We start from the raw sequence: 26,537 nt of genomic DNA, 5'->3' as shown, positions 1-26,537 counted from the left end.
AATTCAAGTTTTGCTTTTTGGAATTTTCTGGAATTTTTTTTCCTGAATATTTTTGTTCCATGCTTGGTTGAATCTGTGGATTCAGAACCTGTGGATATGGAGGGCCATCTGTAATGTGTTTCCTTTGTGAGTATTTTATTGATGATATGAGAAACAAAGCTTGGTTCTTAAAGAGCTGCAAAATTTCATAAGTATCTTTTTATAAGCCATTAAAATAAAAAGAATGTAACTTAACCTAAATCAATCATGATATATCCTTAACATGGAATAATGTGTAGTTATTTAAAATGTTATAGGAGACCATTTAATGTCATGAGAATGTTCATGGTATTTTCCTCTATAAACAAAGAAGATTACAAATATACAGAGATGGGTACCAATTTGTTAAAAAAAGAAAAAGTGTATGTATAACATAACGAAATCACAATAGGAGTTTTATCTCTGGGTGATTTATGATTTTCTTCTTTGTGATTTAGGATTTCTCCTTTTTCTTCTGTTCCCAAATTTCCAACAATAAAAAGCTGTTACTTTTTTGGGGGAACCATCACTACTGTTTCCAAAACTTTTTCATCACCTGAACAGAAACTCTCTAACTATTCCCTCTGCCCCGTAGCGCCTAGTAACTCTATTCTCTCCTTTCAGTTTCTATAAATTTGCCTATTCTAGATAACTTGATATAAATGAAATCATACAATATTTGTTCTTTTGTGTCTGGCTTACTTCACTTAGCAAAATATTTTCAAGGTTTATCCACATTGTAGCATGTATCAAAATTTCATTCCTTTCTATTGCTATTCCATTGTAAGTATATACCACATTTTGTTTATGCATTCATCTGTTGATGGACACTGGGTTGTTTCCATCTTTTGGCTATTGTGAATAATGCTGCTATGAATATTCGTGTACAAGTTTTGTTTAAACACCTATTTTCAACTCTTTTGGGTACATACCTAGGAGCAGAATTCCTAGATCATTTGTTAATTCTATGTTTAACTTTTTGAGGAGCCACCAAACTGTTTTCCACAATGGCTGCAACATTTTACGTTCCCACCTGCAGTCCACAAAGGTTCCAATTTCTCCACACCCTCTCCAACACTTATTTTTCCATTTTTAAAATAAGGTCACCCTAGTGGGGTGTGAAGTGGTATCTCATTGTGATTTTTTTTTTTAACATCTTTATTGGCGTATAATTGCTTTACAATGTTGTGTTAGTTTCTGCTGTATAACAAAGTGAATCAGCTATACGTATACATATATTCCCATATCCCCTCCCTCTTGCGTCTCCCTCCCACCCTCCCTATCCCACCCCTCTAGGTGGTCACAAAGCACCGAGCTGATCTCCCTGTGCTATGCGGCTGTTTCCCACTAGCCATCTATTTTACATTTGGTAGTGTATATATGTCAGTGTTGCTCTCTCACTTCGTCCCATCTTACACTTCCTCCTGCCTGTGTCCTCAAGTCCATTCTCTACATCTGTGTCTTTATTCCTGTCCTGCCCCTATGTTCATCAGAACCACTTTTTTTTTTTAGATTCCATATATATGTGTTAGCATACGATATTTGTTTTTCTCTTTCTGACTTACTTAACTCTGTATGACAGACTCTAGGTCCATCCACCTCACTACAAATAACAATTTCATTTCTTTTTATGGCTGAGTAATTGTATATATGTGCCACGTCTTCTTCTCATTGTGGTTTTGATTTGCATTTCTCTTATGATTAATGATGCTGAGCATCTTTTCATGTGCTTATTGGTCATCTATATATCTTCTCTGGCAAAACATCTATTCAAGTCCTTTGCTCAGTTTTGAATTGGGTCGTTCTGTTTTTTTGTTGTTCAGAGGTAGGAGTTCTTTATATATTCTGGATATTAATTCATTATCAGATATATGATTTGCAAATATTTTTTCCCATTCTGTGAGTTGTCTTTTTCATTCTCTTGATAGTGTCTTTTGATGAACAAAATGTTGTAATTTTTTAAAAAATTTTTATTTATTTATTTTTAATTTATGGCTGTGTTGGGTCTTCGTTTCTGTGCGAGGGCTTTCTCTAGTTGTGGCAAGTGGGGACCACTCTTCATCGCGGTGCACGGGCCTCTCACTGTCGCAGCTTCTCTTGTTGCGGAGCACGGGCTCCAGACGCGCAGGCTCAGTAGTTGTGGCTCACGGACCCAATTGCTCCGCGGCATGTGGGATCTTCCCAGACCAGGGCTCGAACCCGTGTCCCCTGCATTGGCAGGCAGATTCTCAACCACTGCGCCACCAGAGAAGCCCAAATGTTGTAATTTTAATGGAATCCAATTTATCTATTTTTTCTTTTGTTGCCTGTGCTTTTGGTGTCATATCCAAGGAACCAAGCATTACTTTTTAAATCAGTTTTAAAAAAATGTAATTTTTAAAAAACATCAGGGGGAAAAAGTAGTTGCTAGTAGTGGGGTAGAAAATGTAGGAGGTGTAAAGCAATCACACTCTAATAAAGATGTTAAAAAAAAAAAGAAAATGTAGGAGGAGGTATAGTTTATTGCCTCTCATTCTGAATACAAAGCACATTATAACACAGCTTAAAACAAAGATTGTTTCAAGTGTCCAAATTCCTCCTCTTACTAGAATATGGCCTGGTAGAGGAGCTCTTGGTCCAAAGGTACATATAAAAGCTTCTCTACATCATAAATCAACTATACCTCAATAAATAAAAATAATTCAAATCAACATTAAAATATGTTCTGGGGAATACTATGAAAATCACCATAAGAGGGATTACTTATGATTTTGTAAAAAAGATTACTAAAAACAGTCAAGATTAAGATCATGAAGAATATAATTTATCTGTTTAACGAAAAGTTGTAGAAACAAGAATAAATCTATATGCTGTTTCTAAAAAAAAAAAAAGCTTCTTTACTTCAAACTTTCAACTTATCAACTTTCATAATGAAAACAAAGCTACCCACTGGATAAAGAGCTCATCAATTTGGCTCACCAACTACAGATGGCATGTCAGTGCACAGTGTCTACTTTGGACTTAAAAACTAGTACACTTGGCAACAGCCCTTTGGTATTAAATAGTTTTATACATTTTATGCAATTTACAATTGACCCCCAAGACTCACATCTTAAGAGAAGCTCTGGTAAAGAGATTTATTCCTGGGTGTGTAAACACCAGTTCTATCATCTGTTACTTTAAAAAGACCCCTGTTTCTATTTCTTTGTTATTCTCTCTCTGTCTTTTTTTAAATTAAATTATTTATTTATTTTTGGCTGTGTTGGGTTTTCGTTGCTGCACACGGGCTTTCTCTAGTTGCAGAGAGTGGGGGCTAGTCTTCGTTGCAGTGCGCGGACTTCTCGCTGCAGTGGCTTCTCTTGTTGCAGAGCACGGGCTCTAGGCGCGCGGGCTCAGTAGTTGTGGCACACGAGCTTAGCTGCTCCATGGCATGTGGGATCTTCCCGGACCAGGGCTCAGACCTGTGTCCCCTGCGTTGGCAGGCGGATTCTTAACCACTGCGCCACCAGGGAAGCCCTCTCTTCTTTTTTTTTTTTTTTTTTTTTAAATTTATTTTATTTATTTATTTATGGCTGTGTTGGGTCTTCGTTTCTGTGCGAGGGCTTTCTCTAGTTGTGGCAAGTGGGGCCACTCTTCATCGCGGTGCGCGGGCCTCTCACTATCGCGGCCTCTCTTGTTGCTGAGCACAGGCTCCAGACGCGCAGGCTCAGCAATTGCGGTTCACGGGCCCAGTTGCTCCGTGGCATGTGGGATCTTCCCAGACCAGGGCTCGAACCCATGTCCCCTGCATTGGCAGGTAGACTCTCAACCACTGCGCCACCAGGGAAGCCCACCTCTCTTCTTTTTTAAAAAGCTTGTAACCTTAGAAAAAGAGCTAAGCCTAATGTCCAGTGCTAATGGGAGTGGTTAAGAATAAACACTAATGGTTGTTGCTGACACTTTTTACACTGGTGCCTAATTGTTGTTCAACTTAGTCCTGTTCTATAGAAGTTGAATATACCTTCAGCCGTGCTCTTTTCTTTGCTTTCCTGGTAGAGTCCTCTTTACTGTTCCCAAGCCTCTTTACAGGCCAAAGGTCCTTTCAGCCACCACTAACTGATCAACAGACTGCTAGTGGGCTCTGTGTAGTTCCAAGTTCTTTCTAAAGGAGAAAGACTGACATGCTTGTTTACTGACGCTAGGAGTGAGGGCAAGAAGGAGGAGGATGCATCTGCAACGAATCTCAGCTCCCAGTCAATACTAGTTTCAGGTTTTCTAGTCCTCTCTAGAGATAGGGGTAGAGGAAGAGATCATAAGAAAATAAGTAAGTCACAGTTTCTGGAAACCTGTAAGCATAGCTGCAGCTTGGCCTGCAGCAATATAGTACAGGAAACTGGCTAGGACTGAGAGAGGAGGGAGTTATAAGAGGATGTCTGCGAGGAAAGCTGGTTTGGAACTGTGGGTACTACTACCTCTGTGGAAGCCCCAACTAGGGGAATGTAGGAATTGTTCACTTCCCATAGCTGATCTCTGGTATATTACTGTCTAATATTTAATCTTGCCAAGTGATTAGAGATTATGCAAATTTCTGAGCACTGTTTCTTCCAGGACATAAGTTCAAATCACAGATACAGGGAAAGGGTGAACATAATCAGAAATTCACAAGAGTGAGTAGCATTCAGAGATTTTGAAAAGACCAGGGAAAATTAGGACCATCTGTGGTTCATCTACCAACTAAGATTTTTTTTCCTAAATTGGATGTTATCTGAAAACTTTTTTATGGGTTTGCGATGTAGTAATATCAGGAACTTTGGTAAAGAGTGCCATATTTCAAGGAAAACTCTAGTCCCAAATCTGTCTACTTCAGTGAAAATTATTAGAGAGAATGTTTTGCTATGCTATAAATTCTTTTGTCTTATGTCTTAACAAACCTCATGCAGGCAGAACCTAAAATCAGCTTAACAGCAACATTTCCAGGTTTTTATCTCACTTACCCTGGCAATCCATTCATCTACAAGTCATGGATTTGACTGTAGGGAAGGATCAAATCATGCATGGATCTTTCAAAACCAGAAACCCAAAGGCAGAAATGTGATTATTATTCCTTTAGAGAGAATACTTCCAAAGAGAATCTTAGTAAAGGGCTCCTGGTAAAGAGCTTCCCAGGAGCCCTTTACTAACATTCTAAGTAGAAATCTGTGAGGTTATCCAATAAAACAATTTGGGATAAAGTCTTCTGCAGAAATGTTTGAAACCTATGGAGCAGTGGTTCCCAACTTGCTGCACACTGGATGCACCTGGAGATCTTTAAAAACTACTGACCCCTGGCTCCCACCTACAGCCACTCTGATTTCGTTTAGCTAGGTGAGACCTGAGCACCATGGCTTTTTAAATCCCCGCCCCACATTCTAATGTGCAGCAAAAACGTTCTGGGAATGACAGGAAACAAAAATCCTAAACCCTTATTTCTGGGATCTTTTGGGGCAGAATGAGCCAAAGAAAGCACAAAGGTAACACCCATCATCCTGGAACCATTTTCACATGACTATTGTATTCTCTCTCCACAGATATTCAGGTACAAGTAAAATAGAGGCCAGCTGAAACCATTATTAGGCAAGTACCAATTTGGGGAGAAGGTTAGGTAGATCTGATGCTGCTAAAACTCTAAGCAGGAAAAGAAAACTATATCCTAGTACAGGTTAGAGATGTAAGGCCAAAGTGGAACATCCACCAAATGTAAACCACTCCACCCCCAGACTGCAGGGACCAGGAGGCTGGGGAGGAAAGCTAAAGATCTGATATAGCTCCTCCTCCCACCTACAAGTTCTCACACCATGGAAACTGTGTAAGTGTAACAAAGGCTGGTTTACCACACCCTGAAATCTCACATCCTCCCTTTCCTCTTGGTAAGGAAACCACACAGCGTATAACCATAGTGAGAGGTGGCTCAGCAGAGGCCATCGTGCCTTCGACTGTCCAGCTACAGTCCTTGTCTGAAAACCACTGGGAGTAAGAAGGAAGGTATCATCTCAATGGGACAGCTCTAAGGAAATACTTGCCTGGGGTTGAGATGGAATCACACTTGTCCACAGTTTTACTGCTTTATGACCTAGCAGGAAGAATCAGGATAAGAATATAGCTAGGGGCTAGCCTACAAGAGGTACTTTCCCTTTCAGCCTTCTTCAGCTAGAAGCTGAGAGATGTAGGTAAATGCTGAAGCTTCTTTTTCTTTCCGGTAATCTCCACTTGGCATTTTCAGGGTTTGTTAACAGAGTAGAACTGAACCACACTGAGGCTCTCAGTGCCAAGGAGATGGGAAATAGTAATGTAGGAGAGGAACAGCTGGGATCAGAGGGTGGATCCTCTTCTGCCCAGACTGGCTTGGGAAGCAATGCCTCTCCTTATTTTGTGCAGTTCTAGATTTCCTTCCTTTCTCTAACTTGTGACAATAAGTATTCTAAAATTTTTGATGGCCTCTGTTATGGGTTGAATTGTGTCCCTCCCCAAAAAGATATATTGAAGTCCAAACTCCCAGTACTTCAGAATGTGATCTTATTTTGAAATAGGGTCCTGACAGAGACAATCAAGTTAAAATGAGGTCATTTAAGTGGGCTCTAATCCAATATGACTGGTGTCCTAATAAAAAGGATAAATTTGAACACAGTGACGGACTCACTCAGAGAGAAGAAAATGTGAAGGCACACAGGAAAAAGAAAGTCATGTGACTGGAGTGATGGCACCTACAAACCAAGGGACACCAAGGACTGCTGGCAAACACCAGATGCTAGAAGAGGCAAGAAAGAATTCTTCCCTCAAACCATCAGAGGGAACACAGCTCTGCCAACACCTTGATTTCTGACTTCTAGCCTCCATAGCCATGAGACAATAAATTTGTTGTTTTAAGCCATCCAATTTTTGGTACTTTGTTATGGCGGCCCACTAATACAGCCTCAAAAGCAGCCTGGTAATTATTACACAAGTCAGATTTTACTTCAGCCTCAGTGAATTACTGCCACTAGCCAAGGAGATTACAGTCTAGGTCAGTGGTTCACCAGTAGGGTGGGTGGAGAACAGTGGTGATGGCAGCAAATCATAAATCTTGGGAGCTATTTCACAATAAACCTGCCCAAGCTCCATCCTGAACCTGATGATTCAGAATATGAGTGTGGGATAGCTAACATGTATTTTAAACAAGCTCTGCAAGTGGTATCACTGACTTGCTCTGATTTTGTACCACCCCCCAACTGAGTAATCCTAAGCTTAAATAAAAGGATAAAACTTCAGGTCTTTCCCAAATTGATCTGTAGACTCAATATAATCAAAATCTCAGCAGGTTTTTCTTTTTTCCCCAAGTAAAAATTTACAAGCTGATCCTAAAATCTATATGGAAATGCAAAAGGCCAAGAATAGCCAAGGCAATCTTGAAGAAGTATGATAAAGTTGGAGGACTTACACTACGAGATATGAAGACGTATAGAGCTATAGTTATTAAGACAGTATAGCACTGACACAAGACTAGACGGATGGATGACTGGAACAGAAGAGAGAGCCCAGAAATAAACCCATTCATATGTCACTTGACTTATGACTTATGTGACACTGAACTGAAGTGCGGGAAAGGATGGTCTTTTCAATAAAGTGCTGGGTCAATTATGTATCCATATGAAAAAAATAGAATCTTGACTGTAAATTCACATCCTAAAAAAAATCAAATTCAGATACACTACAGATCTAAATATGAAATGAAAAACAATAAAGTTCTCAGAAAAAAAATATAGGAGAATATCTTCATTATTTTGGGAAAGGCAAAGTTTTCTTAAACAGGACACAAAAAAGCACTAACTATAAAAGAAAAAAATGATAAACCAGACTTTATAAAAACAAAGAACTTCCATTCACGAAAAAGTAGGGAACAGGAGAAGATATTTATGATATGTATATCTGACAAAGGACTCTTAACCACACTATACAGAGAACTCCTAACAAATCAGTAAGAAAACATACAACCCAATCCAAAAATAGGTAAAAGATTTGAACATGTAATCATAAAATGAGATTTCCAAATGTCCAATAAGTACATGAAAAGATGCTTAATTTCATGACTTATCATGGAAATGCAAACTAATACCACAGTGAGATACCACTACACACCAACCAGAATGGCTCAGATGAAAAAGACATAAGGTCAAGTGTCGGCAAGGATGCAGAGCAACCAGGATTCTAATTGGAAGTAGGCGTATAAATTGGTTCAGACACTTTGGGAAACTGACAACATCTGTTAAAGCTGATCATATGCCTACCTTATGATCTAGGAATTCCATTCCTAAGTATACACAGAATAGAAATATATTTATATTTCTATAATAGAAATACACAGAATAGAATATATTTCCCCAAAAGACAAGTACAAAAATTTTCACGGCAGGACTTCCCTGCTGGCGCAGTGGTTAAGAATCCACCTGCCAATGCAGGGGACACGGGTTCGAGCCCCGGTCCGGGAAGATCCCACGTGCCGCAGAGCAACTAAGCCCGTGTGCCACAACTACTGAGCCTGCACTCTAGAGCCTGTGAGCCACAACTACTGAAGCCTGCGAGCCTAGAGCCCGTGCTCCGCAACAAGAGAAGCCACTGCAATGAGAAGCCTGCGCACCGCGATGAAGAGTAGCCCCTGCTCCCTGCAACTAGAGAAAGCCCATGAGTAGCAATGAAGACCCAACGCAACCATAAATAAATAAATAAATAAATAAATAATAACAAAAATTTTTTTCACAGCGACATTTTCCACAACAGCCCCAAACTAAAAACAACCCAAATGTCCATCAACAACTGAAAGTAAGTAGTGTTATATTCACATTATATTCATGAAATACTGTAAAATAATGAGAATAAACAAAGTACAACTACATGCAACAACACGGATGAATTTCACTGGCATAATGTTGAACAGCTACAAGGGTATACAAACACGTAAGAAAGTACATACTCTATGTTCAAAATGTGTAACACTACTCTTGAAAATTCAAGGAACTGTATGCTTATGATTTGTGCACATACTTATATTTATATTATTGTTAAATAAGACCTATTAACGAAAAACAAAAAGAAAAACTTTGGGTTTGTGACTCCTGTAGATCAGTGCCAGGAGCAGCTGAAATGCAGACTAGTTCTATACTTTAGGCAGTCTGTGCAACCTCCAGGGTGGCAGACCAGTCTAATATCTAATGCAACAGCATCTGGGGGTGGCGGCGGGGGGGTTCCTACTTTCTTCACCCATTCTTTCTCCATATTGATACTCAATTCTGGGAGATTTTTAAAATACAACAATTCTAAGGAGCAGGGTAAAAACTAAAAAGCAGAGGGGAGCTTGCTTAATGGGAAGATGCACTGTATTTCAAGTGTATTGAATGATATGGGAAAATTTTCAAAAGATGGGACTAATCAGAGTCAAATAAGAAGAAAGCAGGTTGTTCACTAAATTAGTTCAGGGTTAAAAGTTTCATTTGATTATGAGTTCAATGAGGGTAGAAAATTATTTGATAGCAGTCTTTCAGGCTTTTTTTAGACATCCTAAAAAGAAAATAGAGTACAATTTGTGGGAGGGGAGCTACTCAATTTCTCCCCGCAGCCTTTTTGTCATAGACCTTGTTGCTATGGAGAAGGCCATGAAGGCAGCAACTAAGGGAAATAAAGGCTCTGGCAGGAGTAAGCACAGGGACAGCGGTTTAAACAAAAATTCCTTATGTAATTAGCAAGTAGCAGGGCCTATAAATGACCCACTTTCCATTTTTTCCTAACCCCTAACCCTCTAAAAGTACATGGGCCTGGTTTGCCACTATAATTTAACTCAAATACAGAGAAGCCTAAATGGGCCTAACAAAGCCTAAGGCTGGCAGACAAAACACATGGCCATTTAGCAGTGCTGCCTCATGCCAGGGGGAATCAGCTACCTATCCATCCTGTCCTGGGGAAATTATCTCCAGCTGCCTAAATTATAAAGTTGATGCCCTATGATTTCTTTGTTCTGTAAAGCCTAAGGGAGATGGGATAATGAAGCAGCAGAAGAGGTAGAGAACAGCCTCTCGTTTCACAGAATAGTCAGAGACACAGAGGGGGTGTGGAGAGAGAGAAAGAGAAAGAGAGAGAGAGAGAAAATCTCACTGGTATCAAGAGGCAGCAGCAGCGACCTGCAAGCAAAGCTCTGCCTGAACTGGTCTGAAACTCCGGCTGTGGGAGAAAAAGGTTAGTTGCCAAGTTTGTTAACAGCTTCTGCCCATCATTGTTATAGCAGCTTTATCCATCAGGGCAGGGCCAGGACCTGTTTTTTCTTTTTTTAATAAATTTATTTATTTATTTATTTATGGCTGCGTTGGGTCTTCCTTGCTGCGTGCTGGCTTTCTCTGGTTGCAGCGAGCGGGAGCTACTCTTCGTTGCGGTGCGCAGGCTTCTCATTGCGGTGGCTTCTCTTGTTGTGGAGCATGGGCTCTAGGTGCGTGAGCTTCAGTAGTTGTGGCACGTGGGCTCAGTAGTTGTGGCTCACGGGCTCTAGAGCACAGGCTCAGTAGTTGTGGCTCACGGGCCTAGTTGCTCCGCAGCATGTGGGATCTTTCCGGGCCAGGGCTCGAACCCGTGTCCCCTGCATTGGCAGGTGGATTCTTAACCACTGCGCCACCAGGGAAGCCCCAGGACCTGTTCTTAGCAGTGTAAGCACTGAAATGGGAGGGTACAACATCTTCCAGCAGATCTTGCCACAACCAGTGATTAACAAAGACAGTTCCCTCTTCTGTCCCACACAAATGATCCCAGAATCATAAATATCAGAGCTGGAAGGACCACAGAGATATGCAGTCCAACCTCCTCATTTTACAAATGAGCAAACTAAACATCAGACCAGTTAGATAACCTTATCAACAGAGCAAGAGAACTCGAAGGTCTCTAATGGAGCCTTTTCCCCTTGGAATCATGTGCCAAAGCTCAATCAGCCAGGGCTAGTGATTAGACCCAGTTTATACCAGAACTATATTTATTGCCTAGGTATCACTTCCGGGGTTCATACATAAGTATCAGGAACTAAATTATTTGTTAGAGGATGGCATTAGTAACAACATAGGTCTGTCTTTGAGCCCATCTGAGAGGGTTTTGTTACTGAAATACCAAAAGAATCTCATTTGAAACAACCCTTACCTATCTGGTAAGCCTGCAGCCTGGCCAACTTAACTGCCGGACAGTCCTTTGCTGGCAGGCAGGGAGGAGGTGGGTAAGAGTGCACAAAAGAATCTCTTTCCTTTGGAGATTAGTTTATTTTGCAATTTGCAAAATGAAACTCAAAAAAGGCTGTAACTGAAATTTTTCCTTAGGGCTTCCGGATTTAAATCTGTGACAGTGGACAGGTAACATAATCCACAGGGCTGTTCAAACATGTAACTGCCCTAAGGCACCCCCTGGGAGCAAACTGCTAGGTGGAAAGAATATGTTGGCTGTTGTTTTGTGTAGAGGAGGGGCTAGGAGAAAGTAAGTGTTGATTTCCCCAATGTTTCCTTTGTGTGGCTGCCGTTGCCATGTGGTGGTCTGTTGCTATGAGATTTGTGGTGCCAGACAATGGCTGCTGGCTCTTTATGCCTGTGCTATTGGTAGAGCTGTTTCTGCAGGAGTCAGGCTAGTAAGCAATTGGCTACGCAGTGGAGAAACCCTGGTCACTGTGCACCATCCCTCTCCAGGTAAGTGCTGCCTGAGGCAAGACTGAAGGTGAAGGAGTGTTAATTATAGCCAAGGAAAAAGAAAAATCAGTAGCTGAGAACCATCTTAACTTTCCAGTACAAATACCTAAAATTAGATATTTCATAGTTCACACACGTACTTTCCTACATCAGAATCACACAGAATAAACCAAGGGTAACTATCAAGGTTACCATTTCCATGAAAGATTAATGGATAGCCTCTTCCTGTTAGTGAGAAGGACAAAGACACCCACAGCTGGGATCTGTAATCAGATGAGGATGAAGAACCGCTGAGGCAGGTTCTCAGCGGAGCTACCACAGGCTAACTAACTTCCTGCTAAGCAAAACCACTGCCTATTACTCTGATAATGAGAAAACTTTGTCCCACAGACCAAAGTACAGGGCTCAACCACAGAGTTTGAAGCAGGGCCAACTGTTTTGCTAGGTAACAGGGGCCAGAGTACACAAAAGTCACCCTGGCTCTGTGTAGATGTCAGCTATTTACCCACTCTCATCCTTCTCCCATAGGTTACTCTTTCCATCTCAGAGCAAATATACACTTTTAGAGTATATGTAATTTAAATACCACCTAGCCCCTATGATATTCAACATGGTAAACCACTAGCTATATGTGAATATTTAAATTTAATAAAATTTAAAATTCAGTCCCTCAGTTCCACGTGCCACATTTCAGGTGCTCAATATCATGTGTCACTAGGCTATGGTTTTGGGGAGCATATTTCCACCACAAAAAGTTCTACTGGACAGGACAGACTAACCCAAGACCCCATAAATTAGAAATCTAAGGCCAGGAGAAGTTCAGAGACTTATCCAAGATCACATGGGTAGCTAAATGCACAATCTGTTCTGGAATTCAACTCTCCAGACTCTAGTTCAGAGATATTTGTTCTGTACTACTATGCCTTTAGGGCACTATTATTCCTTAAAACAATTCATCTCAAACAGCTGCAGACACTCCTAGTTGTTGGACTAAAACTGTATACCCTGATGTGGAGATGGGGACGCATAGCCTTTCCACGTTTTTTTGTGCACACATATGACAAAACCTTTACCAAGTGCAAAAACTGAAAACTTTCTCCTCCTCACCAAATCATTAAGCTAGAATTCAGCTGTGGAGGATAAGGCCAAGCTTATCACAGAGCTTTTCATACCCTCTGGAATACAACGGAGTTGCACTCACTTCAGCTTCAAAAATGTGGCCTTATAGCACTACAACTTCTGTCTTTCTGATATTTTGGTAAAGAAGACCGGAGAAAAAGAATTTTAGAGATGTTGTAAGAGGGATTTCTACATGGAGTGGGATGGTGAACCTAGATAAATGATTATCAAAGCTTTTTTTTTTAACAGCAGAATCCTCTTCAAATATAGTTTTACAAAGGAGCTTAACATATAAATCACCCAAAAGTAGAACCGCTCTGGGTTGCATCTGGTTGGGTAGCAGAGATGGGGGCTTCAGTAGCTGTGGCACATGGGCACAGTAGTTGTGGCTCACGGGCTCTAGAGTCAGGCTCAGTAGTTGTGGTGCACAGGCTTAGTTTCTCCACGGCATGTGAGATCTTCCCGGACCAGGGCTCGAACCCGTGTCCCCTGCACTGGCAGGTGGATTCTTAACCACTGCGCCACCAGGGAAGCTCTGAAACGATTCATTTTCAAGATGCCATAGTCAACTAGTATTGGATCCACGCTGACTCCAAGGTTTAAGCCATAGATTCTAATAACTTAAAAGCTGGATATGTCCTTATTGGTCATCTAGTTCAACTATACTTAAGAGATGAGGTAACTACAGTCGAAAAAAGTTAAGGAATTTGCCCAAGGTCACACAACAATAGTGGCAGAGATATAGAGGTCTCCTGATTTTCACTCTAGGGCTCTTTCCACTATACCACAAATTCTGTCTAGAAAGCTCATTTGCTGAAGTAAAATATATCACTAGTGATGGCCTTCGACTTAGTGCTGTAGTCTAGAAAGAACCTGTAGCATTTCCTGGAATTCTTATCTAATAAGTCAGCTTTGCCTTTCTTTAAAATGCCGTAGAAGCCAGTAAGCAATTTTGCCTCAACAAAAGTATATGTTTCCAGGACCATGGGTTAAGGTAAGATTTGTGAACCAGAAATAGACTTGGAACCTGTTATTCTGATTTGAAGTGAGGTGGGACAAAGTGAAATCGGGGGAATCAGACCTCTGTATAAATGCTAAGAATACGTCTTAAAAAAGCCAAGGAAGACACTCCAGGTTATACTTGGGTCTTCTTAATAGTCCTAAGGTTGAGCCTAGTTAAGGAGGATCTTTGTAGTGCTGGCTGAATCACGAACAGTCTAAAAAGGAGATGGGATCTGCAGGAATTTCAAAATGCCTCCAAGGCAAGGTTTACAGTGAGAGATAGGAAAGAAAGCAACAATGCAGGACGGGTAAGCAAAGAAATCAGGAAGAATTGAGGTCATGACCCCTACACCTGTTCTCAGCAAGGTGGCTCAGTTCTATAGGAACCGCAGGATCCTCCATTCCCCTCAGAGGCCAAGCATTCATAGCTTCTCTCTAAGCCGTAAGGGTTTTTCAGTTTGAAGACAGTAGTTTGCCAGGCAAAGAGACAGAAAGTATAAAAAGTTGGGGTAGCAGACAAAAAAACCTAGAAGGCTGGAAGGATTTTTTTAAAAAGTATCTGTATGTAGTTCTTATCGTTAACTTGAAAACTGACTCAGTACACTAGATCTTACAGATCTGCGGAGAATGATCTTTGCAGGAAATCTCTGTTTAAAGATGAAAAGGAATGTGAACCAGTTCTGATCCTAATTCAGAACTTTGCCCACAGACAGTTCAGGTGAAGGCCCTCTGGGACGGCCAGAAAGCAAAGTAGAGTATATCATTGCAGAACAGTTCTCTTTCCCTTGGGATGAAAGAAAAAGAAAAGAGAGGTAATAAGCCCTGAAATACAACATGATAGGTGGGAGAAAATATGGTATTAAATGTAGAGGACTAACATCTTACAGGTTTAAATAAGTTAGAGTGATCTTAAACTTGGTGAAAGTAATATTTATTCTGAGTTTCAGAGAAGGTATAGAATTCTGGAAAGTATTTGATTTTATAGTATCTATTAGATATATATTAACATAGATCCAGAAATGACAATGAGATGGTGTAAGCATCCATTCATTCAAATAAATATTTGTGAGGGCCTACTATAGATGCCAGCCATTAAGTACTGGGGATATAATGGTGAGCAAAACACAGTCTCTGAGCTCACAGAACTTTTGGAACAGTGGAAGAGATAGACATTAACAGAAAAATACAATTATATACAAAATTGCAAATTGTGATAAGTGCTGGGAAATAAAGTACAGGGTGCATTGAAAGTGTGTAACAGGGGAACTTGGTGATAGGCTGCCAGTGACAACCAGAAAGTCTTTCAGAGCAAACAATTAAAAAAAAAAAAAAATCTATGCTAACATCCCTCTGGAAGGGAGGGAGAACAGGAATCCTCAGATTAAAAGGTAACCATTGTTCTCAGGAGAGTGAAAGGGTTATTAGCCTCACTCTCAGAGTTTTTATCAGGTTCACATACATAAAAAGCATACTGCCCTTGGAGAAAGTCACTACCATAAAGATGGGAAGAATACAGTAAATTGGCAGAAAATTGATGTTTTCTATCTTCAGTATATTGAAGCAAGAGGCCCTGAAGTTTGCTTGGTGGCACAGAGCTGTGATCTGGATATGTTTGTCATTCCAACAGACTCTGGCTGTTTAGATATTTGGCCACAGGCAGATGAGATTTTTAAAATCAGAGATAGCCACTTGTGATTTCCAGACTGTATATTGTATACACACATACAGAGTCAACCTCTAGGTCAACCTGTCTCTTTACTGTCTCTGCATCAGTTTCTAACACAATAGGATTATTTTCTTTTTCTTTTTGCATTATGGTCTCAGGCACACAATAAAACCTTACCAGCAATGTTATTCTGAAAGCTGAAACTTTACTATATTGCTAACAACGAAAGAGCCAAGAACACAGAATTCTTAACCTGTATCACATCAGCACCTACTGCATGGAAAACCTTAAATAAATACTGGATCACAGCAAAATATTCAGAGAGGCAGACTGGTTTTTATTGAAATGACTAGAATGAAGTGCCTGAATTTCCACAGGCAGACTGATAAGATTGCTTATGATCATCAGAGATAATTAGCTGTGCTCCTCTGGGCCTCTAAACTCCTCAGAGTGGGGATGCTTTGAAAGCCTGGTTACTAATGCAGAGACATGATGGGACTCTGAGGACCAGCCTCTCTAACCACATATTCTTTCACAAGGACTTGGATTCTTTATAAAAAGAAGGTATACTGAAATCAGATCGCCGCAGATGGTACCAAGGGATCTGAAATACCTGGTTAAGTCCCTTTGCACCCCTAATTTTTCAGGTTTACAAACTTTCAAAGCAGAAGAGATTCTGTTCTCAGGGGCAAGTAGAACATACAAGAAGTCTGGATGGTAGCCTTGGGCAGCAGCACCCTACAGTGAGCCAACTGCTTAGTGGATACCTGAAAACAAGACCATGTAAACAGCTCCCTGTTGCCTGGGCCTATAAAATCTGTACAAAGTGACAGATGCGTAAAGCGGCGTGGGTGGCTGGGCAATGAGGCAACCAGTGGGAAGGAGATGGCTGCACCTCCAGGTGCTAAAAAAGGCAAGAGTTGCATATCCAGTGAGCCAACTAAGTCAACTTAGGGGTGACTGTTTTCCATTTTCTTGACTCCCACGGCTGCCCTTTTATTACTTTTTCTCTTCAAGCCTGACCCAAAAGTTCATTTATACTCATATTCTCCCATATAAAATGATAGGGAAATGGAGAGTACAGACACAGTTTGAATTACTGCATGGCCAGCACCTATCAAATGACTGCTTAAGTACCAGGGCCAACACCGTTGAAGGGGAGATAATTAATTTAAAAAACTGGCAATCTCTAGAAGCTAGGCAATTTTACAGACAAGTTTGCTATAATCCTCTGGGTAGGTATCCCCAGCAAACTATGGTCATTTGGACTCCTAATAAATACTCGGTATTATTTATAACAATAAGCCCCCTGTTGACAGAAGCAGGTTGAGAAGGGATGGGAAAGCCACACATAGCACTTACCATCTTCTGTTTCCTGCCACACGATGCCCTCAAGGTTGACGCTTGTCCCAGGTTCGCAGGGGCCCAGGCACTCGGGCTCTGTGGCCAGAGCCACATCACATGTGTTGACCCCAACTGATCGGGTACGAACCATGATCTGCTCACAGGGGGATGCGATGTCATTATTGGCCACTGGCACCAAAAGGTGCAGTGGCAGCACTGCTGGTGTGGAGACAGGGGACTCCATCTGTGGGGGAAGAGAAAGTAGTAGCTGAGTTACAAGGAAGATATTTATAGGAAATAACTTCTCTGTATTTAATCTAGTCCTACATCCTTTCCTGCCAGAGTGCAGAGGGCTTTAAATATAAGACTTTGGTCCTCACTTTCAAGTTCTAGCTCATGACACCATTACAAATCTAAGTGGTTTAGATGAGTGCACCCTGGACTAGGAGAAGCTCTATTTCTTATTAACAATCCTCCTCATAAACTGTGCTTGGCTAAAAGTGTATTAAAAAACTTGTCTCATTTAAAAATCTCTAGTGAAAGAGAATCAGGGCCAGACTTCAATAGCAAGGGAGCACACAGATTGATGAGAAAGAAAAGGCTCAGCTTCTGAGGCATGTTTTACTGCTACCACTTTGCTTCCCTCCAATCTATCATTCAACAAATAATACATTAATCAGGTATAAAATCCAAGAATACGGTAGGATTAAAGAAGGGGAGAAATATCCAGATCCTAGGAATGCCACTTCAGGAAGACTAGAGCTTTAATTCATCTTTGGGTAGAAGGAAATCTACTTAAAAGTTACAGGAGGGGGCTTCCCTGGTGGCGCAGCGGTTGAGAGTCTACCTGCCAATGCAGGGGACATGGGTTTGAGCCCTGGTCTGGGAGGATCCCACATGCCGCGGAGCAACTGGGCCCGTGAGCCACAATTTAAAAAAAAAAAAAAAAAAAAGTTACAGGAGGGCTGGGAGCAACCTGTCGGGGGTTTCTAACCCACAGAGATTATAACAGCAATTGGTTAATGAGAATGGCATTTCGGAGTGTGAATCTAACATCAAGTGTACGTGTAAGAAACAGGAGTTACTGTTACTATCCAGAAACCAATCTATAGCAGTCTATAGTCAAACACAAGAACCAGCAATCTATCTCAAAAACTAGACCCTCTCACAAGAATGCAATTACTTAGATTCCAAGAAGAAAGCAACACATCTAGAGTTAAAAGAAAAATTGTAATAAAAAGCAATAATCCCTTAATTCTTTAAACCCCAGCATTTATCAGGTTGACAAAGTACCAACTCTGAGTCAATATTGCCTACACCCTAACTAAACAGTGTCTGGAATATGCAAAGGCACTCAATACACACACTGACTGATCTTCCCTAAAGATTAAGTATGATACCAATCAGAAGACCTAGAAAATAAGAGTCAAGGATTGGGACCCTCTTTCCCTTGTGAAAGATAGGTTGAATGTACTCCTTCAACAGACCCACACTGAAAGCAAGGCACACATGCACCCATAATCCAAGCTGCTGGACAGCTCTGCAACAGAACTCTGGTTCTGAAATAGTTTACTGCATGACCACCACTCTATCTATAATCCATCTCCCTCCTTTTAAACACATACATGCACGCGCACGCGCACACACACACACACACACACACACACCCCTACACCTTCCTGGCCTCGAACACTACCCTGAAAGCTGAGATCTGGGTACTGCATCCATTCTCTACAGGTAGCTCTCTGACTTCTTGGCTTACAAGTCAAGTGATGGTATTTGCAGACCATCACCATCAGAGTCCACAGAATGCTAGAACACTGATTCTGATCAATTCTGGTCCCTGAAAAGCTGCCAAAACCTTATCCTTATCTGTTTGTTGTTACACACATCCACCCTGTACTTCCCTAACTCCACCCTTTTCATAAAATGGAAGTGGAAGCCTGTCTAATGAATCTTCTGCATCATGGTAAATGCCAAAAGGCATTTTTGGTCTTTTGTACTCTTGAAAATCAGGCATTTATAATCCAGTTTGGAAAACTTCTTGGGATGTGGTAGATGCCTGAAAAACCCTTTAAAATTTCTAAGCACAGGGCTTCCCTGGTGGCGCAGCGGTTGAGAGTCTACCTGCCAATGCAGGGGACATGGGTTTGAGCCCTGGTCTGGGAGGATCCCACATGCCGCGGAGCAACTAGGCCCGTGAGCCACAACTACTGAGCCTGTGCATCTGGAGCCTGTGCTCCGCAACAAGAGAGGCCGCGACAGTGAGAGGCCCGCGCACTGCGATGAAGAGTGGCCCCCACTCGCCGCCAACTAGAGAAAGCCCTCGCACAGAAACGAAGACCCAACACAGCCAAAAATAAATATTTAAAAAAAAAAAAATTTTTTTTTAAATTTCTAAGCACAGATTTGAAGGTGAAAACAACAGAAAAAATAAACTGGATTTCCTACTACTCCTGTGTAGAGCTGGACTCTGGCTCTAATCATTAAGTCCTCTCAGGAATGCTATAAGAAGGTGGTTCATTAACTCTTTGGAAAGAAAGTTTCCTGGAGATTTTACCCGTGAGAGTTACTAGAAAGGGGAAATCAGAGACGGAGTATACAAACCATCTTTACTCTTAGCCTCACCTCTGTTTCTTGGTTCTTTCTCTTGGGGAAGAACTAAGACAGAAGCAACTTCACAGTTAGTATGTGCATTTCCTTTGCTTAAGAGTTTGTTCCCTTTTCTATACCTTTCTTCTACTAGCAAGAGAAATTCCTGCAAAGTCCTCTTTCTTGGACAAAGAAATTGGCCTGAACCTTTTAGGTCACTCCTGTGAACTTTCTGATTGCCTCGCTTGAGCAAGTCCTATTGCCAACCTGTCCCATCGTTGAGGCAGCAATCCTAATCAGAGAAGGCGGTAAGTCCCCAGGGAGTCACCTACACACTCTGCCATCAACGACAGCTCTTTTCTGTAAGTGGTTTCATTTCCTGTTAGGTTATTCAGTGCTGCTGGGAGGCCAGGGAAAAGATAAGCTGCTAATATCTAGACAAGCTAAGCTCCCAATTCTATACTAACAGACCCAGAAAACAACATCTAAGATATAAGTACAAAACACCACTGTTGCATTCAAGCAGCTTGCCAAATTAAACCCCGCGGTAGAACATCTGAAGAGAAGAAACTTAGCTGAACTGATCACTAAGAATAACAGAACTAATACACATGAGGAGCTGATTAACCTGTGTATGCATCAAACCACCCTTACTGATCAGAGTTAAGTTACTAGAGTTCAGAATCTCTGTTTGTGTGAGGATGACTTTATTTAACTATCTGATTAGTTAAACGAGATTTCTGAGGGTGAGAAGTGAGGAAATCTACCTATGGATGTGGAACTACTGTTCAGTTTCCTTCTACTTTGCAAAAGAAATCTAAGGAGCAGCACAATAATGTTTAATTACAGCTCTAGCTCTGCTAATTACTGTTTGGTCACATCTATAATCTACATTAAGCCATAGTGCATAATAAGCAGCTCTGTGATATTCATCTAATAACCTAGGTGGCTTTGTGGGATTTCAAATTCTACTATTCATCGGAACAAACATAGCTTCATTTAACACTCTCCAGGAGAGGATAAAAATAAAAAAAGGACTCATTTTGCCATCTTTCCTGTAATGCCTAGGATATAAGAGCAGGGATTGTCAAGAGACTGATGCCAGCAGGGAAAATAAGCAATAGAAATATGAAAAGTTAAGGTCATTAAATACCTTAACAACTATGACAATGATAAAAGCTGGGCCAATTCTCAGATTCTGAAATGCTAAGAAGTGCCACCATGGCTCCTGGAGCTCACTGAAATGGGAAGGTAAACAACAAAACAAAACAAAACCTGAAAAGAGACAGAGAATTTAAAGATGGAGATCGCTGAGGTTTCCCAATATTTCATGTCCTTTATTTTTTAATGATACTTCTTTTCAATTCACCTTTAGATATTAGTCTAATAGCACCTACTAGGGGTCTGAGTGTTGATAGGCAGGTGACACAAAAATGAGGACTAGAGAGAATAAAGACAAGCCAGAGCCATTAATCTCCCCACAATAAGTAATTATACACTGACTTCAGCTGCCTCCCATACTTGAGAGGCACTAATGGAGGAAAAAAATTTCAAGGCTGCAACATAATTTTAAGGGTAGAAAATGTAGCAAAGAAATATTTGGGACAGACTCTCCTCTTCACAAATATGAGTCTGATATCTTTACCTTCACAGTCAAAAGGCAGAAAAGGAGCTGGTTTGACTGATAACTGCGGTAGCTCTAAGAAACTCCCTTTTATCCAAGAGTGAAAGATTACTGGGGATCATGGTTAGATGAATGTTCACATTTATCAGGAAAGACTGTGCAGAAAGTAGAATGTCATCAAATATACTAAATACTATATTAATAAGAAGTTCTCTTTCTTCAATAATTCCAAAGATCCTTCAAGATTTTATAGTGACTCGGCATCAGCAACACTAACAGTAATATACGATCTTGATTCATGGACAAAATATAAGTACTCACCCTGATGTATTATAGTAAACTTGATTTGCTCACAAAGTTTTTATTGTGGTTATTAAAAAAAAAAGGTAATTTAAAAAATCCCATTTATCAGTTTATTGTGTTATTTATATTTCTCTCAAATTAAAACACGGAATAAAACCCTCAATTGTTTGAACTGCCTTCTGTTGATTGCCAATTTGAGACAAAATAAGTTCACTGTATTCTTTTTTAATAACTTAGGATTATTTTTGCTTATTCTGAAAGATCCTTATTATGAGAGGCTGGAGGGTGGAAATCATGGAATGACTGAAGATGGAGGCAGGAATCCAAATTCTTCCTCTCCGTGAAGCTCTTGTCAGAAAGCAACAGAATATTCCGAGTAAATCCCCAAACAGCTTAACATTTAACTACTAGTGAAGGAGGAAATCAGCTCCTTTTCAAACACTAAGTACCTTTCCAAGTGCCTCTCCAAGAAAAAAGGAAGGAAGGGAGGAAAGAAGGGAGGGAGGGAGGGAGGAAGGAAAGAAGGAGAGGGGAGAGGAGGGGAGAGGGGGAAAACGAGGCTTGCTGGTTTCCTGAGCTTCCAGATTTCACTTGGGCTGCTTTGAAGAAGAATTTGGTTGTAACTCTGGTTACTTTCCCAGACATTTTGTAGTAGAAGACAAGGAGGTAAAAGAGAAAAAGAAAGACGTGGTAGCTGGCACCATAGCCAAACATCAAACAGTTCTTCAAAGCTACATATTCTATTATTCAAAGAAGACTTACTTTAGCATTCAGTTTTAACCAATCATCAGCTGGTCAAGATCAGCAGTGAAGGCTGTTCCAGTGTGTACTACAAAATGCAAGTGCAGTGAACGCATAATTTAAAGACTACAGATTAGCCATAGGGAGGTCTCCGAGATGATCCCTATAGAGTCTCAGGCTCACACCCTAAAGACTCTTCTGGTAAAGAGAAGGAGATGGCAGATCAAATGATCCTAATATTCAAGCCTGTCTAAAACTCCCAATGTGTGGGACTGAGTAAATTATGCTGGAAATTGAACAAAAGAAAAAATCTCATAAGCAAAATCAATGCACAACATAAATCACATGGCAGTGTCCAATACTGTGCAAAGGTTTTTGCTGAATGAAGCATCTCTTTTGCTCTTCCAAGTCTTCTCACTCTACAGTCTCCTGCCTGCTTGAAATGCACCACATTTGCCTTCAGCAAAACTATTAACTTTGTAGCTGATGAACAACCATAGGGACCTAAGTACTACCTACCTCTGAAACTGACTACATTTTTTTTCCACACAAGGTTGATGATACCTCCTTCCATTCCTACATTGTTCCAAAGGAAGCACTAGAATTAGCTCTCAAGAATAAAGAATTTGAGAAAAATTCATTCTTTGGCTGCAACTACTTCCTCTCCTGAACACGCTTCTTACCTCCTTTTACATACTCATTTCCTAAAAACGTCACGGCTGTAACGTGTCTTCTCTACTCCATCCTCTTTCCCCTTAAGGAAAGTAAACACAACTGCAAGTTAAAGCCTTTCTCTGAATCATTCAGAATCACAGATGTCAAAAGAAAAGTCTCAACATATCCTCCAACATGGATGGACGAACTGTACTTATGAACCTAATCATCATTCGTACTGATGGTCCTATGAGAAAACACGAGCATTTTAATTGAGACATCACAAACCACATCTTGCTCTGCAGCAGCTTGGGAAGGAGAAATGCGAATGATTCTCCCTGCTTTAAGCCAGCTGTTCTTCACCTTCCAGGTCTTGGGAACCCAGATTTAAAAATTGAGAACCTTACACAGCTTTTATTTATGTAGGCTATATCTATTGATATTCACTGTGTTAGAAATTAAAACTGAAAGATTTTAGTACGTACTAATTAACTAATTTAAAACAACTAACAATTTTGAAGTGACAATATTAGAGACACAGAGAACAGACTAGCAGTGGCCAGGGATAAGGGTTGGTGGGAGGAGGAAGGAAGGTGGGTGTAGTGAGGAAAGGGCAACACAGGGATCCCTGCAGTGATTGAACTGTACCTTGACTATGTGGTAGATACCCAGACTAGACATGTGATAACATTGATAACGAAGACCAACGCAGCCAAAAAATAAATGAATAAATTTATTCAAAAGAAAACTGGTCTCACACAGATATGTATGTCCTTTTCAGATAATTGTGGATATTCTCCTTTGATGTGACCCCAAAACGCAAAGAGTAATAGTTCTTTTTATTTTTTAATATTCATTTTATTTATTTGGCTGCGTGGGGTCTTAGTTGCGGCACGCGGGATCTTCGTTGTGGCATGTGGAATCTTTTAGTTGCGGGATGTGGGATCTAGTTCCCTGACCAGGGATCGAACCCAGGCTCCCTGCATTGGGAAGCACGGAGTCTTAGCCACTGGACCACCAGGGAAGTCCCAATGAGTGATAGTTCTTAAAAGTTATTGACAATGTGGAATCTGAAACTTTTTGTACTCTGTTAGATTACAATCCATTGGTCTAGCTTGCACTTGGAATGTTTCTTTAACTGCATGATTTTTTTTTTTTAACATCATGCATTAGTCATTTGGAAAATACTGGTTCACTGAGTTAGACAGCTCTTTCAAATATTGACATATTCCATTAATATTGAAAAGTGTTATTTGTTAATATTGTCTCTGAGCTTATCAGAAAGGTCTTTAAAATACTGGTAAGGTGTCAAACTCATAGTGGGGTAGATACAAATTTTCCAAAATTGTAATGTTAGCTTGAAAGCTCAAATTTTATCATTAACAACAAATAACTGTCAGTTGTTGTCCTTGGAATAATAGGCTTGTTACCAACCAGCGTTCTTGGCCTTCTCTAAGCAGTAGAAATTGATAAGATGCAAGATAAGGAATTCAGGCAAGGCTTCACTGGGGCTCCTGCTGCAGCAGGAGAGAGCAAAAACAAGTAGCAAGTTCCCTGGCTTGCTCACTGAGGCAGGGCGAGCTGGTTCTTTATATGGGGTAACGGTAGGGGTGGGTCCGGGGGTTGGGCCAGAGGGGTAGTTTAGGTGGTCTGTCCACCACTTTGGTGGTGTTGTGTGCAGGGGGCATGCACAATATCTTGCTTTTGCTCCTGGTACCCTGTTTTTTTGCTCTTGCCTCTTCAGAAGTGGCAGTTGAGTTTTTGGTCTTTTTGTATCTTGTTTTCCATAATTTGCCCCAACTGGGCATGCACAAAGCTATTTTTAGTCCCATATAGTTTCTTGGTATTTTGTTGCTGGAGGAGACAGGTGCAAGCACTGCAGCAAAGGGTCCCTGGTCCCAGCCTGTCTCAGACTTATTTCATTCATTTTCAAGAAAATGTCTGCTAAATACCCAAGTCTGAATAACTATAATTTGTTAGTTGTTCTCTCAAGTAAAAATGGCATTTCATGAAAAAACTGTCTAGTTCAGCTTGCAACTCAATTGCACAAGCGCTGTTCCTAGAGACAAACAGGATGCAGAAGAAGTGCTTTATGTGTACTTCCCATTTTGCTACATAGAATATAAAATGACATGTACTCAAAGGTCAGGATTTAATAAGCTAATAATTGTTACTGCTTTATTAAAGATATTTTAAAGTGAAACTAGCTATATAAAAATGTTTACCTTTTACTGTGAGGGCACAGCAGTTAAGAATGTTATGGCTACTAGTACAATTTGGTGCCATTGATTTGACTCCTGCCAAGATGTCAGCCATTTTACCTACCATTGCTTTTGCACCATCAGTGCAAATGTCAACAGAGTGAAAAAGGCAAGTGTCTTAGTATTATTATGAGAATAGTTTTGACCTGGCAGGACCTCTGAAAAGGTCTCAGAGATACTTCGGGGTCTGAGTGTTATATTTTGAGAATTAATCAAGTTTCATGTTCTGGGATTGGGTAAGTGATCAGCTTCTCCAGAAGCATATGCCATCTGATTCCTATACAAAACTGGGATTCTGGTAGCAAGGAAGTTGAGGGAGGCTGCCTGTTCAGTAGGCAAACAACAGTGTCTGCCACAACAGGGCAGTTTGGAAAGACAGTGAAGGAAAAAGAGACACAAAGGCAGGGAAAATTATTAGCAAGAGTGGAGTAGGAAAGACAGCTCCTAAGATCCAGACTAAGGATCTTTTAACTAAGGGATGTTCACAAGTTAGGTATTAATAAATTTCAGCAATTGAGTAATGAGTGAGTATTTTAAAAATTTGGGAGAATAAAGCGCTCAGTTAATTGTTTATAAAACGGACAAAAGAATGATGGTCATTAACTACTAATAAAATTGATCCTTACCCTTGTGGGCAGAGGGGGAATCACTCTCTCTAGTGCCTATTTGTTCTCAAATTGCTAAGCATAAGACTTCTCTGAAATTGTAATTTAGCAGTTCAGAAATTAAACATGGCTTATCTAAAAGAAATTTTAAAATGGGCCCCTTAATTAACCAGAAGCCATCACTTCCTACAGAAGTCTTCCTTGTCTTTGCTACTTAAGCTAAGGTATAGAGATAAAACTTCAAAGTGGTATGAAGGGTGTTGTACAGTCTGAGTTAACTCCTGATTATGGACACCTTAGCACTACTGAACCAAGTGGGAAATGGCCATCTGCTTAGATATGCTTCAATGCCCAAGTGTCTCCTAGGTGACTTTGTGTTCTATAATATAAGGTCACAGAATATCAACTGATTCTGTATAACTTCCACATAAGACCTACAGATTTGACAGGAAACAATGGGTGATTCCAATGAGAGGTCATTCTGTCTAAACAAAGCACCTTAAGCAGCAAAGCTATTTGGGTTCCTAGAGAGCATGTGCAAGACAAAATTATAAAATCGCATCATAGTGTGGAAAAACCTTCAAGATCATCTAACTAAACTAACCTAACCACTCAAGGGTGAAATCTTTTCTATAATAGGTAGTCATAAAACCCCTATTTGGGGACTTTCCTGGTGGCACAGTGGTTAAGACTCTGTGCTCCCAATGCATGGGGCCCGGGTTTGATCCCTGGTCAGGGAACTAGATCCCACATGCATGCTGCAACTAAGAGTTCACATGCCACAACTTAGGAGCCCGCCTGCCACAACTAAGACCTGGCGCAACCAAATAAACAAATAAATAAATAAATAAAAAATAAATAAAAAATAAAAATAGGGCTTCCCTGGTGGCACAGTGGTTAAGAATCTGCCTGCCAGTGCAGGAGACACGGGTTCGA

General features: G+C 40.6%; 1 protein-coding gene across 9 annotated transcripts in view; it reads right to left on the bottom strand.

The window, feature by feature from the left end:
• The window catches only part of ZNF609 (zinc finger protein 609), a 228,111-nt gene that overhangs the window by 45,095 nt on the left and 156,479 nt on the right, over window positions 1-26,537 (bottom strand). For all 9 annotated transcript variants that reach the window (XM_082383226.1, XM_082383230.1, XM_082383231.1 and 6 more), the window contains one exon: window positions 16,840-17,065. In XM_082383226.1, the coding sequence (XP_082239352.1) occupies window positions 16,840-17,065 (226 nt within the window). The remainder of the gene's footprint in view (window positions 1-16,839; window positions 17,066-26,537) is intronic.

Source organism: Balaenoptera borealis (genome assembly GCF_965194805.1).
Source record: "Balaenoptera borealis genome assembly, chromosome: 3".
NCBI lineage: Eukaryota > Metazoa > Chordata > Mammalia > Artiodactyla > Balaenopteridae > Balaenoptera > Balaenoptera borealis.
Note: the sequence above shows the minus strand (reverse complement) of the source record. Positions and strands in the feature narration are given on the sequence as shown.